The 16,533-nt window shown below is 25.1% G+C and overlaps 1 protein-coding gene across 1 annotated transcript in view; it reads left to right on the forward strand.

The window, feature by feature from the left end:
- The window catches only part of LOC112595578, a 36,389-nt gene extending 26,998 nt beyond the window's left edge, over nucleotides 1–9,391 (forward strand). Inside the window, exons 3-17 of the mRNA XM_025340870.1 lie at nucleotides 1,075–1,180; nucleotides 1,504–1,592; nucleotides 5,799–6,092; nucleotides 6,165–6,282; nucleotides 6,377–6,504; nucleotides 6,952–7,053; nucleotides 7,118–7,197; nucleotides 7,302–7,479; nucleotides 7,554–7,736; nucleotides 7,806–7,977; nucleotides 8,050–8,257; nucleotides 8,333–8,598; nucleotides 8,662–8,806; nucleotides 8,880–9,084; nucleotides 9,166–9,391. Coding sequence (XP_025196655.1) covers nucleotides 1,075–1,180; nucleotides 1,504–1,592; nucleotides 5,799–6,092; nucleotides 6,165–6,282; nucleotides 6,377–6,504; nucleotides 6,952–7,053; nucleotides 7,118–7,197; nucleotides 7,302–7,479; nucleotides 7,554–7,736; nucleotides 7,806–7,977; nucleotides 8,050–8,257; nucleotides 8,333–8,598; nucleotides 8,662–8,806; nucleotides 8,880–9,084; nucleotides 9,166–9,359 — 2,468 coding nt within the window. The 3' untranslated portion in view covers nucleotides 9,360–9,391. The remainder of the gene's footprint in view (nucleotides 1–1,074; nucleotides 1,181–1,503; nucleotides 1,593–5,798; nucleotides 6,093–6,164; nucleotides 6,283–6,376; nucleotides 6,505–6,951; nucleotides 7,054–7,117; nucleotides 7,198–7,301; nucleotides 7,480–7,553; nucleotides 7,737–7,805; nucleotides 7,978–8,049; nucleotides 8,258–8,332; nucleotides 8,599–8,661; nucleotides 8,807–8,879; nucleotides 9,085–9,165) is intronic.
- Nucleotides 9,392–16,533: the final 7,142 nt, after the last annotated feature.

Below are 16,533 nucleotides of genomic sequence, written 5' to 3' on the forward strand. Positions count from 1 at the left end.
TTCGTAATTTGTAATATAAAAACAGGGTTTGTGTAAAGTTTTGAAAAAAATTAATTTTATTTTTTTAGTTGTAATTTTTATCAAATATTTATAGTTTATAATGATGTTTACTAGACATTATATTATTTTAAAAAAGTTTGAGCCGTTTTATGCTACCTATTTATAGACATTTGAAATTTTTGGTAATTATTTTAGTTATTTTTTCAATTTTTTATTATACAATTTTGAGTTGGCGTAAAAAAAATGAAATAGAATTGAATACGAGGTCTCTCGTAAGTAGTGATGTCAAAAATCCGTATCCAGAATGTAAAAAGCGAATAATCCGAATAATATCAATATAGGTAATTCGAATAATTCAAATTTTCTAGGGATGTAAAATTTACGCCAAACTATAATTTTTAAATTTTAAGTTATACCGACTTAAATAAAACACAGTCTTAAATCTACAAATTAAATAACAAATATTTATATTCTTAATAATTAAGCAACAAGTTCAAAATAACCGGAATATTTGGATTATTCGGATTAGGATATCCAAATTATTCAAATTGTATTGAAATCCAGATATTAGTGACACCACAAATAGTTTTTACTGAATTTCAAAATTTCTGAAAATCTAATTGTACAACTTTTTTTTTTATAGATACATGAAGTTAAAATTTAAATAAAATTGGCGTTTAAATGAAAAATTAACTGTAAAAATATTAATTTAATTTTACACAATGACATTAAAAAAAAAAAAAACAGGTATAAATACGTACATACCTGCTGTAATAAATGCCATGTTTTTGAAAAAGAATTCAACTTATCTAAAGATACACTCTAATAGTAAAAAAAAAATACTTATAATAGTAATATAATAAAATATAGGCATTTAGTATAATATAGGCTGAATGCTGATAGACCGCATCTGCTCAAAATTATTTTTTATATGCAATGGTTTATTATTGAATTCAAATTTAACACATCCATTACATTAATTTACTCAATGACGCGATACATATTGACATATTGTACAGCTGAGTTGTTACTTGCTTTCTCACTTTTTTTAATATGTAATTATTTTTTTCAAAGGTGTCACATCGGATAGTGTCAGTGTTGACAGAAACAGTAAATTTGATGAAGATGATGGTTGGGTAGATGTTCCTTCCTCTGAAGAAATTATTTTAATACCATATCCGTAAGTATACTTAATACGTCAAAATTATTTAAAATATAAGTTATATATAAATATTTAAGTCGGTATATTCAATCGTGTGAACGAAGTATCAAATATTTTTTTAACCGATAGATTAGATGATATTTTAATGTTAGGTTTAACGAGTTTTATTTTAAATTACAATAAATGCTTTATAAGTTAAATTCAAATTAAATTTCAACTAAATATTATTCTGAATATATCGCAATATTAATTTCATATAAGTAATTGTTACCCTAAAAACTATTATTAAAATAAAAATAAAGTATTCGTCTAATTACATTTATTAATCTATGTTTTATTAGTTCCAATAGATTTCGTCAAAAGCCAAAGATTAAGAAGCCAAAGAAGCCATTTTCAAAATTAATTCATGGACTTTTAAATAAAGATCATAGTAAGTTATTACATACTATTGATAATATTTGTGAAAATAAATCTTTAAACTCCTTGAAATATACAGTACTGGCAATATATTATACTTATTAGTATATATTATTAATAATTAATAAGTTTATAGTAGTAGTTATTTTATGGCATATGCATAAAATAGTAAATAATTAAGTATAAAATATTTAAGAATATGTTATAAATTATTAACAGCTCACAGTGAAAGTACTTATCAAAATATAAGTTTGATATTTAAATCAATAATTTAGTAAATATTGTACTTAACAACAAATTGCATTGAACCAATACAATTTTTTACAAATTTATACGAATAAATAATAACCTACACTTATTTATTACGGAAACCCCCCTAATGTTTTATATTCGATATAAGAAATAATTTTTAGGGTTATGTAATCATAATAAAAAATAGATAAAGAATCATTTTTTGAATTCAAATAATCATTATTTTGAAAACAATGAATATTTTTTAGAATATATTTTTTTACCTAATTTTAAATAATTGAGAAACGATGTTTAAAATCTTATTTTAATTTGTTCAATAAATAGTATACATTTTTTATTTCATATCTCAAAGGCAAATATTTTAATGTGTAAAAATTGAATTTAAAACTAATAAACTAAAAAAAAAAAAAATGATTAAATTTAAAATTTCTCTATATGCTGTATAATAGATGTTTAGTATATTTAATCATTAATTGAATCACTATAATAGACGCATTATTAATAACTTATAAGTCAATACCGATGTTATACCGACAATGAGTCAAAATACTTTGAAAATGTTATCGTACATAGGAAAAATACACAATGACCAAAATTTTTAGTCTTTACGATGTTTAATCGACAAAATAATAAAAAACATTAAAATACGCAGTGTTTAATATCTTGTTCTAATTTAATTTATTAACACGTATAACAAAATTAATATAGACCTACGCTTAACTTTTTTTAAAATTCTAGTAAAAAGAACTCAAACTAATATGAAACTAAAAAGTTTTAATTATTTCAAATATTTAATCTAAAAAAAGGCTTCAAATAATTTGAAAATAATATTGGTCATAAAAAAATTAATATAAATATTTGGTGAAAATTTTTAGTATCTACAGTTATTATGTTTTGTTATACAAGAAAAACAAAAAAAAACAAAATTGATTTTATCAAAAATTGGTGTTGCGTAAATATTCCCGTTTTACCGTAATTTTTTTCCGATTACTTTAAAAAGTATTCTCTTCCTCCAAAGTACTAACTATATCCAATTTTCTATCAGAAACTACTCTTAAAGTTAAAATTGAAACTTTTTTCTTTTATAAAACGTGATAACTAACTCAAAAGTAAAAAGTAAGAAACAACCTACATCTTTGAAAAAATATTAAAAAAATAAATATCGTTTTACTCTTATTCTAAAATACAAATAAAAATTGTATTATTATAAAATAAAGATACATATTTCTCATTGAAATATTTTGACCAAACTAGGTTGGTAAATTTAAACACAATTTTTTTTAAACAAAAAAACCGGTTTTATATTGCATGTTTTTATTTCCAAGGCCAAGATCAGGTGGTATAATCCTAATGGACTTGTAATACATTATGAATTTCTGTTGTAATGTTGTATGGATGTAATAATTTTTTTTTTTAACCACTTTTAAACTGATCATCAAAATCAACTTAATTTAGAATAATTTTTAATAAACAACTTATTTCTGTTTTTATTTTATATATTATTTAAATAAGTTGGCACATCGAACAGTATTAGATATATAAATTTAAGAAATTTATAAATTTAACATTTAAATAAACAATAATCAAAATTAAGAAATTATAAATCTTATAGAAGGATGGTGGTAAAAAAATTATTTATTTTTAATTTATATTTATTGTGTTATATAAAAAAATAAAAATATTTTCGCATGCCATTCTTTAATCGATCAAAAATTATTTAATTTCGAGTCACATCAATATAATACCTATACAATATTGTATACACGTAATAATGTAATATTACAATAATAGTAAAAGGTGGTAGAATCAATCGAAAAACAAATAGCTTACAAGACAATGCGACTATGCGAGGTTAAAGCTACGATCATTATAATTAAATAGGTACCTACTTTTAAGCTTTAGCCTTGCGACAAACGAATTTCTTTTCGTTAGGAGAGGATGGTAGAATGTTGTAATTCGATTCACATGGCATAAATAGTTCATTCGGATTTTTTTTTTTTTTTATTGTTCTCTATAATAATTGAACTAACACGTGTGCTATAACGACGTTGCTCTAATAGTTCAGCAACACCGTTGCCGCTGCCGAGGAAACATGCCCACGATAGTAATTCGTTAAACAGCGCGCGGGTTTGGACAAATGTTTATGTAATTCATTGCCCGGAAGATTATGCTGATTGTTGTATGCCCGTGTGTGCGTGGGTTGTGACGAGATAAAAATAAGATGAAAAAAAAACCGAACAAATTAAAAGGTGAAATAAAAAACCTGTTTACCCTCCCAACCATGTAAAGTATTCCCTTTTCTGCACGAGAATTACACCGTGTATTTCTCCTACTCGGACAACACTCCCACTTCCATAACAGTCCAAGGTCTGTACCGTCTTATCCGTCTCCTCGTCGACCGTCGTAAGACATGGGTAATCGAAAAGTGAAAGTGCGGTGTACTAGACGTGTGTAATCACCAACGACAGCAGTGTTTGATGTAACGTCGTTACCAAAGTACGAAACCACCACCGCGTTTGTTATTAAAATAACCATTTAAATTTGATCAGTGACAAAAATGAGTGATTCATACGATAGGATAACGATTTGCCAAGCAACTATCTGTCATGCCATCTTCTTATTATTGTAATTCTCAAACGCCACCACCTTTACCACCGGCCAGAACTCTGAGGCGCAGGAAGTCACTATTTGTTGATAAAGGTTTGATTATACCCTACGGTTATTAAAGCACACGACTCGAATAGGTAAATTACTTTAAGTTAAATAAAAGCCACTCGCAAAAAATTATTGTAGATTAGCAAATAATTATTATTTCAGTATTTTAATAATTATTTTAAGTCAATGTTTGTCATTTGTTAATGTTCTTTGTTTTGCTCATTTTAACATCTAAAATATGTGAAAATTTCAACTAAGCAAATTATTAATAACTCAAAATAACGATAATGTATCATGATGTTTTTAACTAAAAATACAAATATTAAATTAAAGCTAAGGGAACTCTAAATTATTTATTATTGTTTAAAATTACTACTGCTTAGTGGGTTGTAATTTGATAATCACGAATGATTAATCATATTTTTTAAATATTTTTGAGGATGACCTGATGACATATGGTTGTATACTCTTGAAGGTCGTATCGTGGGAAGAAAAATATATTAAAAATGATAATCACCAAATAGTATTATTTTGATTGTTTTATTACATTATTATTTATTGCTATATTGATAATACTTAAAATAGTTATAATTGAATTATATTAATTATTAATAGTTTGTGTTTAAATCATTTATTGGTATTGAATTAAACCTTAAATGAAATAGAATCTCAGTCTTTTTTTTTTGTTTTGTGAAAGGAAAGAACATAACCATTAGCTACATAGGAAGTTCATAAGTATACATTTATCTAGATGAAAATATAAATGAGTGCCGTAATCTTACCGAAACAATTAGCCAACTGTAAATAATCGAGCGTGTGCTTTAACTAACCATATCATTTTGCATTTCTGAGGATACGCCTTTTTAACACATTCAATATACCAATGCTTTCTTTAGTTTCTATATCGTCACAATCCGTAATTAGTTTCATAAAGGATGTCCCTGAACAGCTTAACTACAAAAAAAATCCATGTGATTTTCTAAACGAACAATTGTTAAGTGTAGTATTGAAGACAGTTTTCCTCGAAGGGAAATTTGAGTCGCAAGAGCTATCTTTATTTTTTGATAATGGTAAGTTGTATATTTAGGTACTAGTTTACTACTAATAAACCAAATAGATATTTTATTTTAAAAATGTTTATATATGTTTATTATATTTTTACATTTGTGCAATTCGTATAGATTCATTTAAATAATTTAAAATATAACACTGTATTTCTTTCTGTGTTAAAATCTGTTATGAACCTACCACTTAATTAAATATATATATATATATTTATTTCATATAAAAAAAAAATATATTGTTTGTATAGATACTGGAAATACTATAAATCAAGAAATACCAGAAAATATCTATGTTTTCGATTCATTTAGCTCTGATAATTCCTCTGATGATGACGGAGAAAATGTCAAACGGATACCCGAGTATCCATGCAAAGATCGAGTCTTGCCAGCTCCGCCAAGCGATGAACGAAACTATGGAATTGGTCCATTAGTCAATAAAGCTAGGAAACGATTTAAAAAAGGATGGTCATTTGGATCACTTAGTTCACTTGGCATAAAACGTGTAGGAAAATTAAGCCAAGGAAATTTAAGAGCCAACTTTGGTAAGCGAACATTTTAAAATTTGAATAAATATTTTTTTAACTATATATAATGGATAATTTAATGTTCTATAGATAATAGAACTTATGAAAGCACATCAGATAAAAGTATTGACAAAAGTTTTAATTCATTGGCGAATAGTAATAGTCCGTCTTCATCTGTTTTCTATATTCCCATATATAAACACATTATGTAAGTATTTAAATTGAGTATTAGACATGTATGACACATCTATTATATTTTATACAACATAATATGACAATTGAAATCAAATATTTATTTATAGAGGAAATGGTGAAATTCGGCCTATACGGAATAGAAACAAACCGCCATCGTCCATTGATTCAAGACGTCTAAGTGTAGCAAGACCTAGTTCACCACCACCCCCTCCACCAGTAAAACGACATTCAACTGGTAAAATAATGGAAATATTAAACATAAAAATTATAATTTTACAGTATTAGAGCCCTAAATGATTAAAATTGCTTTGTCAACAAAATAGTGATTTTAATTGATAATGATAAAGAAATAGTAAATTCTTATTTTACCTTTTAATTATTTTTAAAACTATGAATATTTTAATCGCTACTGTTGAAAAATTTTATTTTAATTTATTACTTATATCAATGGCTTTTCTACGACCAAAATATCAATAGACGTTTTTCTTAAGTTATGTAGTTTTAAAATCAGATTTCAGTTAAAAATTTTTAAAAAATGATGTAATATTCTTTAAAAAAATATTAATAAATTATTTTTTAATCGAAATTGTAATATATTAGCCTCTCTTGAAATTTTCATGTTTATGGGTTACATCAATTGGCCTTTTCAACATTTTATGTAAGTAACTGCTGTGTGTTATAGGGAACACTACTTATGGTTCATTGCCTCGTTCAATTTATAATTCTAAAGGAAGGCCGGGCATTTCATTGGATAAGAGTAGCACTGAATCAACGTCTGAGAATGGTATTATTTTTAGTTAATTTTTTACAGTAATTTTATATTTATGATAATGCATTTCATTTTACAGGTTCAAATCATGGTTCAGATTTGTGCATGCGATTTGCTGACGAACCGTTGTATCAGTTTTATGCAGCTGATATATCTAAAGTATGTTTTATTATAAAATTATTATTAAAGATATTTATATTGTTTAAATAAATAAATTATACATTTGATAATATTTTAATCTTGAGTTTTATTTTTTTTTACAGCGGACAAAAAGTGTTTTTGCCGGCGACATAATGGAAGATTGTGATGGTTATGAAGAAATTAGTTCAATTACAAGCAGACCATCAGCTTTAGAGCTTATAACACCTTGTACATCTGGTCATGGGCAACATAGATCTTTATGGTGTGAAGTTCCAGAAGTAAAAAATAGTGGCATTATAGGTAAGTTATTTAATCATTTTTAAAAATTAAGAAAGCATACCTAATAATATTACTATTTGTATTGATTTTAATAGACTCGTTAACACCAAGAGAGCGAAAGTTACAAGAAGCAAAGTTTGAATTAATAACTTCTGAAGCATCTTATTTTAAGTCTTTAACTGTTCTTGAGAAACATTTCATAAATAGTCATTCAATGAATGACGATACAATTTTAAGTAAAAAAAATCAAAAGATTTTATTTGGAAATGTTAATGCGGGTAAGTACATCATGGTATTTTTATTAAATATGAAAATGATTGCAGGTTGTAATATGTTTTTTGTTTTAGTACGAAAATGTTCTGAAAAATTACTGGCGGCATTAGAAAAATGTTGGCAAGACAACATACTACTTAGTGGACTTAGTGAAATTTTATACACACATTCTAAGGAAAATTTCGATATTTTTGTAAAATATTGCTCAAATCAAATTTATATAGACCGTACTTTAAAGTCATTAAGGTAAAATATTTCATTTCAAAAGTATTAAATAAGCATTATACTAAATTTTGAAAATGTTTAATTTAATTTTAGAGAAAATCAAAAATTCAACGAAGCTTTACAAAGACTGGAATCAGATCCAAAGTGCCAATCGCTCTCTCTTCATTCGTTCCTAATGTTACCTATGCAAAGAATAACTAGATTACCTCTCCTCGTTGATGCTATTTTATCACAAATGGATTTAAAAGAAAATGCTTTGGAGTATCAAATGTGTGAATTGACTTTAGCTTCTTTAAATGCCGTATGTATAATATAATTTTATTTAAGCAAATATTAATTTTACTACCAACTATTTTTTATATTTTCATTTTATTAGATTGTTCAAAACTGTAATGAAAGTACTAGAAAATTAGAACGTTATGAAGAAATGTTGTTACTTAGTCAACAATTAGAATTTTCTAGTAAAAAAGAAATGAAAGCTATGTCAGTAGCTTCTAGTTCACGCTGGTTAGTTCGTTCTGGATCTATGTTGCATTTAACTGGTCCCGATGCAAAGTTAACATTTAGCCGAAAATTGATACGGCCTACTAAACTTTACTTCTTCCTATTCAATGATATGTTTTTCATAGCAAAACGCAAAAGGTATATCAATATAATAAATAATAAATAGTATTCATAAAATTATTTACACTAATATTTTTACAGTGATGGAAACTATACGGTGATAGATTATTGTGCAAGAAATTTTGTAGAAATGGAACATACTACTGAATTAATTATTCCTTCATCATATAAAAACCTTTTGAAGCTAACTATTTTAGAAAATCATGAAGGAAAAACTGTTGAAATGGTATTTAAGATTCTGTTTTTTTAAAATGTAGATTTAAGATATGTTTATTTAAATTTTTTAAATAATTTTACAGTTATTGAGTTGTGATTCTGAATCTTCAAAAAAACGTTGGATTGAAGCAATGTCACCTCCTATAAGTTCCAATCCTGAAGAAACATTATATAATGAATGGGACTGTCCTCAAGTGTTTTCAGAACACCCGTACGTTGCTGTTCAACCTGATGAACTGTCATTACAAAATGGGGACATTGTAAAAGTCTTGACTAAAATGAATGATGGTAATATTTTTATTACAAATTAAAAACAATTTTCAAACGTGGACATTAATATATGTTTTTAAAACTATTAATTTATCTTAGGATGGTACCATGGTGAACGAATTCGTGATGGCGAAAAAGGTTGGTTTCCTGGTAATTACACAACAGAAATAGCATCACAACATGCTAGAGCAAAAAATCTTAAGCAACGTTATCGTTTGTTAGCCATGTCTGGAAGTTACCTGCAGTCTCGACAAGATAAAATTAAAAAAAAAAAAAGTAGTCAAATTATTTAAATTGAATTATTGTTAAAAAAAAATATATATTTACATTTTAAAAATAAAACCTTTTTAACAAGTAAATACATTATTATAAAACAGTTAAGTTGTTTATTGTTAATAATTTGTTCTATTGACTTTAACTTGTAATAATATACTATTAGTATTTAATATATATCAACATTTATTCCAATATACATATATAAAAAGAATTAGAAAAATGCATTAAGACTTATTGAGAAAAGTGTTGATCAATGATTGTAGAAAACAAAAAATATAGGAAGGCACCTTAGATTTGAGTTATGATATTATTATGTTATATTTATTTACTGGTTAATTTATTTTGTTTTCTGTAAAATTATTTATCCTTTTTGTATTTACCTTGACAAGGTTAAATAATTAATCTCGCTCATTTAATTTTAATTAAATAAATGTAAATAATTATTGTTTATGATTTTATAATGTATTATTGTTTCTGTTATTTACAATATTATTATACTTTTTATGGTTTTTACTTAAAAATAAAGTATAAAAAATGTTATAATTATAATATTATATTTTGAAATGTGTATTTAAACTTTACTATATTTTGATATAAATATGTCTTGGAAACACTCCTATAACAACCATAAAACATTTCACTATAACACTCCATTGAACTTATATTATAAACAATTTTATCAATAACTAATCAATTAAATGGTTTAGTGCTCATGAAATCGTGGCTTACAGAGATTCAAAATTATCAAAATTATGAAAATATTTGGTTATGTGTCACACCTAGTTATTAAATAAATTAGGATATCAACAATTTTGAGAATTTCAGACTTATTTTTAGAGAAAATGTGTCATCCTCTATTTCTAATGATTTTTCATGTTTTATATATATTATTGAAGGGTGTAATCAAAATAAAATAATTTAACGTCACTAAAATATAAAGCATAGGTAGGTAAGTCTAATACCTAAGCTTTGCTATATAAAACTCGTATTCATTGATCAAATAACAAAAAAAAATATAATTATAATTATTAATAAGAAGTAATAGTAGTATTTATTTTTTATTCTAATAAATTGAATATTTTACATAATTCTACGTAATATTTTCGAATGTCGAGTTTAATATGGTTAAGAACGCACATCACGAGTACCTATGCGTTTTTGATAATAGGTTTGTACATGTTAACAGTTTTGTACACGGTGAAAAAGTAAATAGAAGACGATAAAAACAATGATCGCCTTGATAGTTGTTATTTTTCATGAGAGCAATTATGATTGTAATTTAGAAAGGATTTTTAGATGATAAAAAGTCAACCAATATCAAATAACATACAATATTTTTTTAATTATTAAAACATTTAATATAAATATTCTTTTTTTGATGATTTGTTTATTTTTCATGAATTTGAATTATTTCAAGAATAATTATTGGAACAAATTCGTACAACATAAATCAATCAAACTTATTTTTTTCCATAGACTCATCAATACAATATAGGTATATTTCATTTTATAATGTTAAAAATTAAAATAATTAAATATTATGTAATAATACGAACTATTATAAAATGTATAAGTTAGGTACAACATAAAGCATTGCAGATTAATAAATCAATATTTGGTGACTCCATATCAAATAAATTTAATTACTAATTTTTTAATTAATGTGGTAAGCAAATATTTTACCACCCACCTATATACGTATAATCAACCTAAAATCTAAATTATAACTTACTTTTAATTTGTATTGTTATACTTTGCAGCTCTACGAAATTTAATAGTAATATAACTATCGATTAAAATATAAATTTAACCTATTCAGAACGCACCCGCATACATAAATATTTATGACGTCAATATATTATTATAAAATATTCAATCAAAATTGTGTAAATTAATATCGTTGAATTTTGACGTAATATTGTTAATGGATAAAGTACATATTCATATTATAGTATATTTATCGTGTCATGACGGAAGCGAAATTTATTAGCGAACAAAAACCTTGTTGCATCTAATAATAATAATAATAATAATATTTTGTTGCATAGATAATGTTATAATTCATTGTTTTCACACTTCCATTTAACGATAACAAATTGTAAGGAAATTTTGCTACTAAAGGGGTCTTTAAACCTAAAATGGACCAAAGCTTAGGAAAAAGACCCAACATAAAATTTTGAAAAATGAAAATGTATGATAACATAATTAAAATAAATCTCACAAATGCACAACTTTCTACAGAGAATAGCTCATTTAAACACAAATACACGTTAACTTTAAAAATGTAAATGTTTTTGGACTTTTTTTTTTTAAATAACTGAATTCATTAGTTAATTAGATACATTTAAATAACTATTGGTTTGAAATTAGATTTTCATGTATTTAAATTCTTAGAAAAATACTCTACTTTGGGCTATACATTAAAAATATAATATTTTAATATTATAATAATGTTAAAAAATATTTAGTATTTAAAATAATCATTTTTCAATGCCTAGGTTAAATAATCACATAAACGAACGAATAAATTAATAAGATATAATTTAAATTATTAATGTTCAACATTCAAACTATGTTTTAATTTTTTTGTTTGATATGTATTTATATCTATACCCATATAAATATATAACATACACACAACAGGCACACACACACACACACACACACACACATACACACATATATATGTCGCATCCATATGGCATTATTATACGTTTCACAAAAGAAACAAAGTTTATATCTATTTCGTGAAATGGAAACGCTTTTTTCCCACTTCACGTAATTCCGCTATGTGGATAACATTTGAGAAATGGATATCTAAACTACACATAACGGAACTAGTACCGTCATCTGGAAAACACTTAGCGTAACAATATTTATAATTATATTTTTTATTATTACTGATTATGAATATCATAATGAATTAATAATTATGAAAATTATTAACTATAAATATAATGAAATATGAAAATTATGAATTTCGACCTATTTATATTAATTATTTGTTTAAAACATAGAATAGAATTATTATGACACTGAGAGTTGAATTTTAAATTGGCCTTAAAACAAGCCCGATTTTTTGTTTAGGATTTGCTTTTACAATGGCTATTAAAAGAACCTTGTCATCCCGTTAATGTATAAACAGTTTAAACGTTTTCTCGAATTTATGTTTTACTTGCTTTAATCTGATAAAACTCAAAAAATCTGGTTGTAAACTTCCTGCACCAAACCAAACTTTAATAATTCCATGTTCAGTTACAAATTACCAATTGGTTTATATCATTGTTTTTAATCAACCACTACTCCAATGATGTTCGATGAATCCGACAGATCTCTATCTACCTTAGGAACTAGAATGATCATACAATCTCCAACATTATATGTAGGTATTATAATATGTAGGGTCGTCATTTGGAAGGAGATTGGGGAATGCCATTATACCCTTTAATTTTAAAATAGTACTAATTGCCTGCGCCGTACTGAGATAATGTTCAAAATTAAATCTTCTTAAATGATATTTTAATTTTGACATTTATCAATATTGGTATACTGCCAATTATTCTGATTATAAATTATTTATTATATTTCAGTTTTTATATTGATTTTTTCTATTAATATTGATATAATAATTCGGTACATGTGATGTAAGGAAATAATTGAATTTAGAATAACGTATGTACTACAACGTATAACTATTATTATATGGCCTAGTGAAATTTTAAAATAGCCTACTTGAAACCTCGTGCACCCTAAAACAAAACCCGAAATGGCGACCCTGATCTAATGGCAAATATGAAATTTCAAAATTCAAAACTTATTCCTTCACCCATATTTTGCATCAAATGTGATTTTCATAAAAAAACGGTTTTCGAGGCCTTTTGTTGTAGATTTTTCGAAAATCAAATTAATAATTACATTAAATGATAGAGCGACATCCGTCTAAATATTATAGTTTGTTTCAAACTAGTTTACAAACAAATTACACACTAAAAAATAAGAATTATTAGATTTTTAACAAAAAAAAAAAATCAGCAGTGGTCTATGGGCCGTAAGAGAAAAAAAATTGTATATTTTTATTTTTTTTTTTTATACTCACTATTTTCTGGTATCTTGTCTTATGCAGGTGCGTAATTTAGATGGGGGATCAGGGTGTGCCCTGCTGAGATAATGGTCATATTTAAATCTTTTTAAATGATTTTTTAATTTTTATTTTGGCATTTATCAATATTAGTATAGTGTCAAATTATATGATTGTTAATTAATTATTATATTTTCGTTTTTAAATTGATTTTTTTTTTTTATGTATATTGATGCTATAATTCGGTACATACAATGTATGAAAATAATTGAATGCATGATTTTGTACAAGTACGTATATCTGTTTTTTATATGGCCCAGTGAAACTTTAAATGGCCTACTTGAAATCTGGCACATCTAAAAAAATATCTTAAATGATGCCCCTGACTTATCTTAAGGTTTACCTATAGTTATTAAATAACTAGCCAACTCGCTTTGATGTCTATTTGTTACCAATCTTACAGTTTTTAATTACTTTGTGTCATAATTGTTTGTTCATAATAATATTACACGATTATTTCAACTAAATGGAAGAGTTTAACTACCTAAATATAATATTGGAGACTGTATGATCATTCTAGTTCCTAAGGTAGATAAAGATCTGTCAGGAAGTTTACAACCAGATTTTTTGAGTTTTATCAGATTAAAGCAAGTAAAACATAAATTCGAGAAAACGTTTAAACAAACTGTTTATACATTAACGGGATGACAAGGTTCTTTTAATAGCCATTGTAAAAGCAAATCCTAAACAAAAAATCGGGCTTGTTTTAAGGCCAATTTAAAATTCAACTCTCAGTGTCATAATAATTCTATTCTATGTTTTAAACAAATAATTAATATAAATAGGTCGAAATTCATAATTTTCATATTTCATTAAATTTATAGTTAATAATTTTCATAATTATTAATTCATTATGGTATTCATAATCAGTAATAATAAAAAATATAATTATAAATATTGTTACGCTAAGTGTTTTCCAGATGACGGTACTAGTTCCGTTATGTGTAGTTTAGATATCAATTTCTCAAATGTTATCCACATAGCGGAATTACGTGAAGTGGGAAAAAAGCGTTTCCATTTCACGAAATAGATATAAACTTTGTTTCTTTTGTGAAACGTATAATAACGCTATATGGATGCGACATATATATGTGTGTATGTGTATGTGTGCGTGTTGTGTGTATGTTATATATTTATATGGGTATAGATATAAATACATATCAAACAAAAAAATTAAAACATAGTTTGAATGTTGAACATTAATAATTTAAATTATACCTAACATAACCTAACCTAAGCTTATAGCTTAAACGTTGAATTATTACAAAGTACTCGTACATTGAAATCCCAGACTATTCTTCAGTTATGAATTCATATTAATTGGCGCTCTTGTAAAAAGCTATAGAACATATCGTTTGCTTATTGTGGTACAAGAATATTCCACGAGACGTGTATTTTAGTAATTTCTTTAGTTACCTAATCGTGGCAAGGAGATTCGTTGGAAACGTGCTCGATTCATTTTATACCAAATACCTAAATATATTTTTATTCCCCCATTACATTAAAGACGTTTGCCGGTTTAACTGAAATATTGGTAAATAAAATACAAATAAGTAAAGCGTTAATAATATTTACCTTCTGTGATTCTGTTAATAATTCGTATTATGTTTTTTTGAGGGTAGTTATATACAGTGCATATGTGCAACTTTACTTTTAGTTTGTTATGTAGTTACTTATAAATATAAAAAATAAATTCAATTACTCATAGAATGTCGTTATGTAATACAATCAAAGTTGTCACTTGTCATAATGCAGTACTTATTTAAATAGATACTATAAAGCGTATTTCGTTCAAAATCATTACGTAATCACTGATATTATATACATAAATAATTTATTTTTCTGTCACAAATTCATTAAAATGTTTTAAAGTTAATTCACCAATTTCTTCCAAATTTTTCGGAAACTTTCACAATAAAAAAATATTTATAAGAGGTATTTTATCAGAATAAAAAACATCCATCATTGTAAAACCAATAGATTCATCAACCTACTCAAAATTTAAAAAAAAACTAATATAAAATTTATGAAATTACTATTTTTTGATGAAATATATTTATTATGTAAAATAATATTATAATTTCTACATAAAAATACAAATTCAGAGTTTTCATTCATTAAATGCAAATATCCACTATAGGTACGGGTGGTTAAAATATAAATATTATGTAACTAGAATTATACATAAACATTGTATGTCATAAATAATATAAGTGTTTTAATATTTTTATACACTTTTACTTTTACATCTCAAACATATTAAATTAAAATAATTAGTCGAAGTTTGAATAAATATATATTTTTATTTTAATGCAATTTAAATGTTTAAAATAATCTTTTTTCAATTATTTTATTTTTTTAAGATATAATACGTTTTAAGTTAGCGTTATTAATTTAATAAAAATTGTATTTCAAGTTTATAAGATATAGCGTTTTTCAAAGGTTTACCCAAAATGGAGTCCTGGGTCTTGACCCCTCCTCATTGGTTGATAGAACTTAAAATTCTTATTACATTCTTACACCTTATTTAATTTTAATCATACTTATACTTATTTCATACTTATTTTTTTGCCAATTAAAGAGTTTATGAATCAAATAAAATGTTTGTTGTTTTTTTAATGACATAATATGATTTGTATTTTTTTTACATGTAAAAACAATTTTGACCTACTCCTTCTTTTTGAAAAATTCTAGGGTACGCCACTAGCGTACTTAATATTTTCGATTATCGTGGTGACTATATTGTACGAACGCAAGTTTTAACTTTACAAACATATGAATTACTTGTTTAAAATAAAGTTATTTATAAGTTATTTAGCTTTATACCATAAAAATATTAAATTGGTAAATAATTGGAAAGCCACTCAGTATTTTATTGTTAAAATTCACATTTACTCGTCGTCAATAGAAAGTTAATTTAAACTTATTAAAGTTGTCTATGTGAAAAAATAATCGTAAGATTAAAAATAGAATATTGCAGATTCATCATTAACTTTAATTTAATCTTAATCAGTAATTGGGTATCATCTCAATAATTAGTTAACTCCTTAACA

This window comes from Melanaphis sacchari, unplaced genomic scaffold (assembly GCF_002803265.2).
Source record: "Melanaphis sacchari strain LSU unplaced genomic scaffold, SCAv2.0 Contig0_pilon_pilon, whole genome shotgun sequence".
In the NCBI taxonomy this organism is placed as follows: Eukaryota; Metazoa; Arthropoda; class Insecta; order Hemiptera; family Aphididae; genus Melanaphis; species Melanaphis sacchari.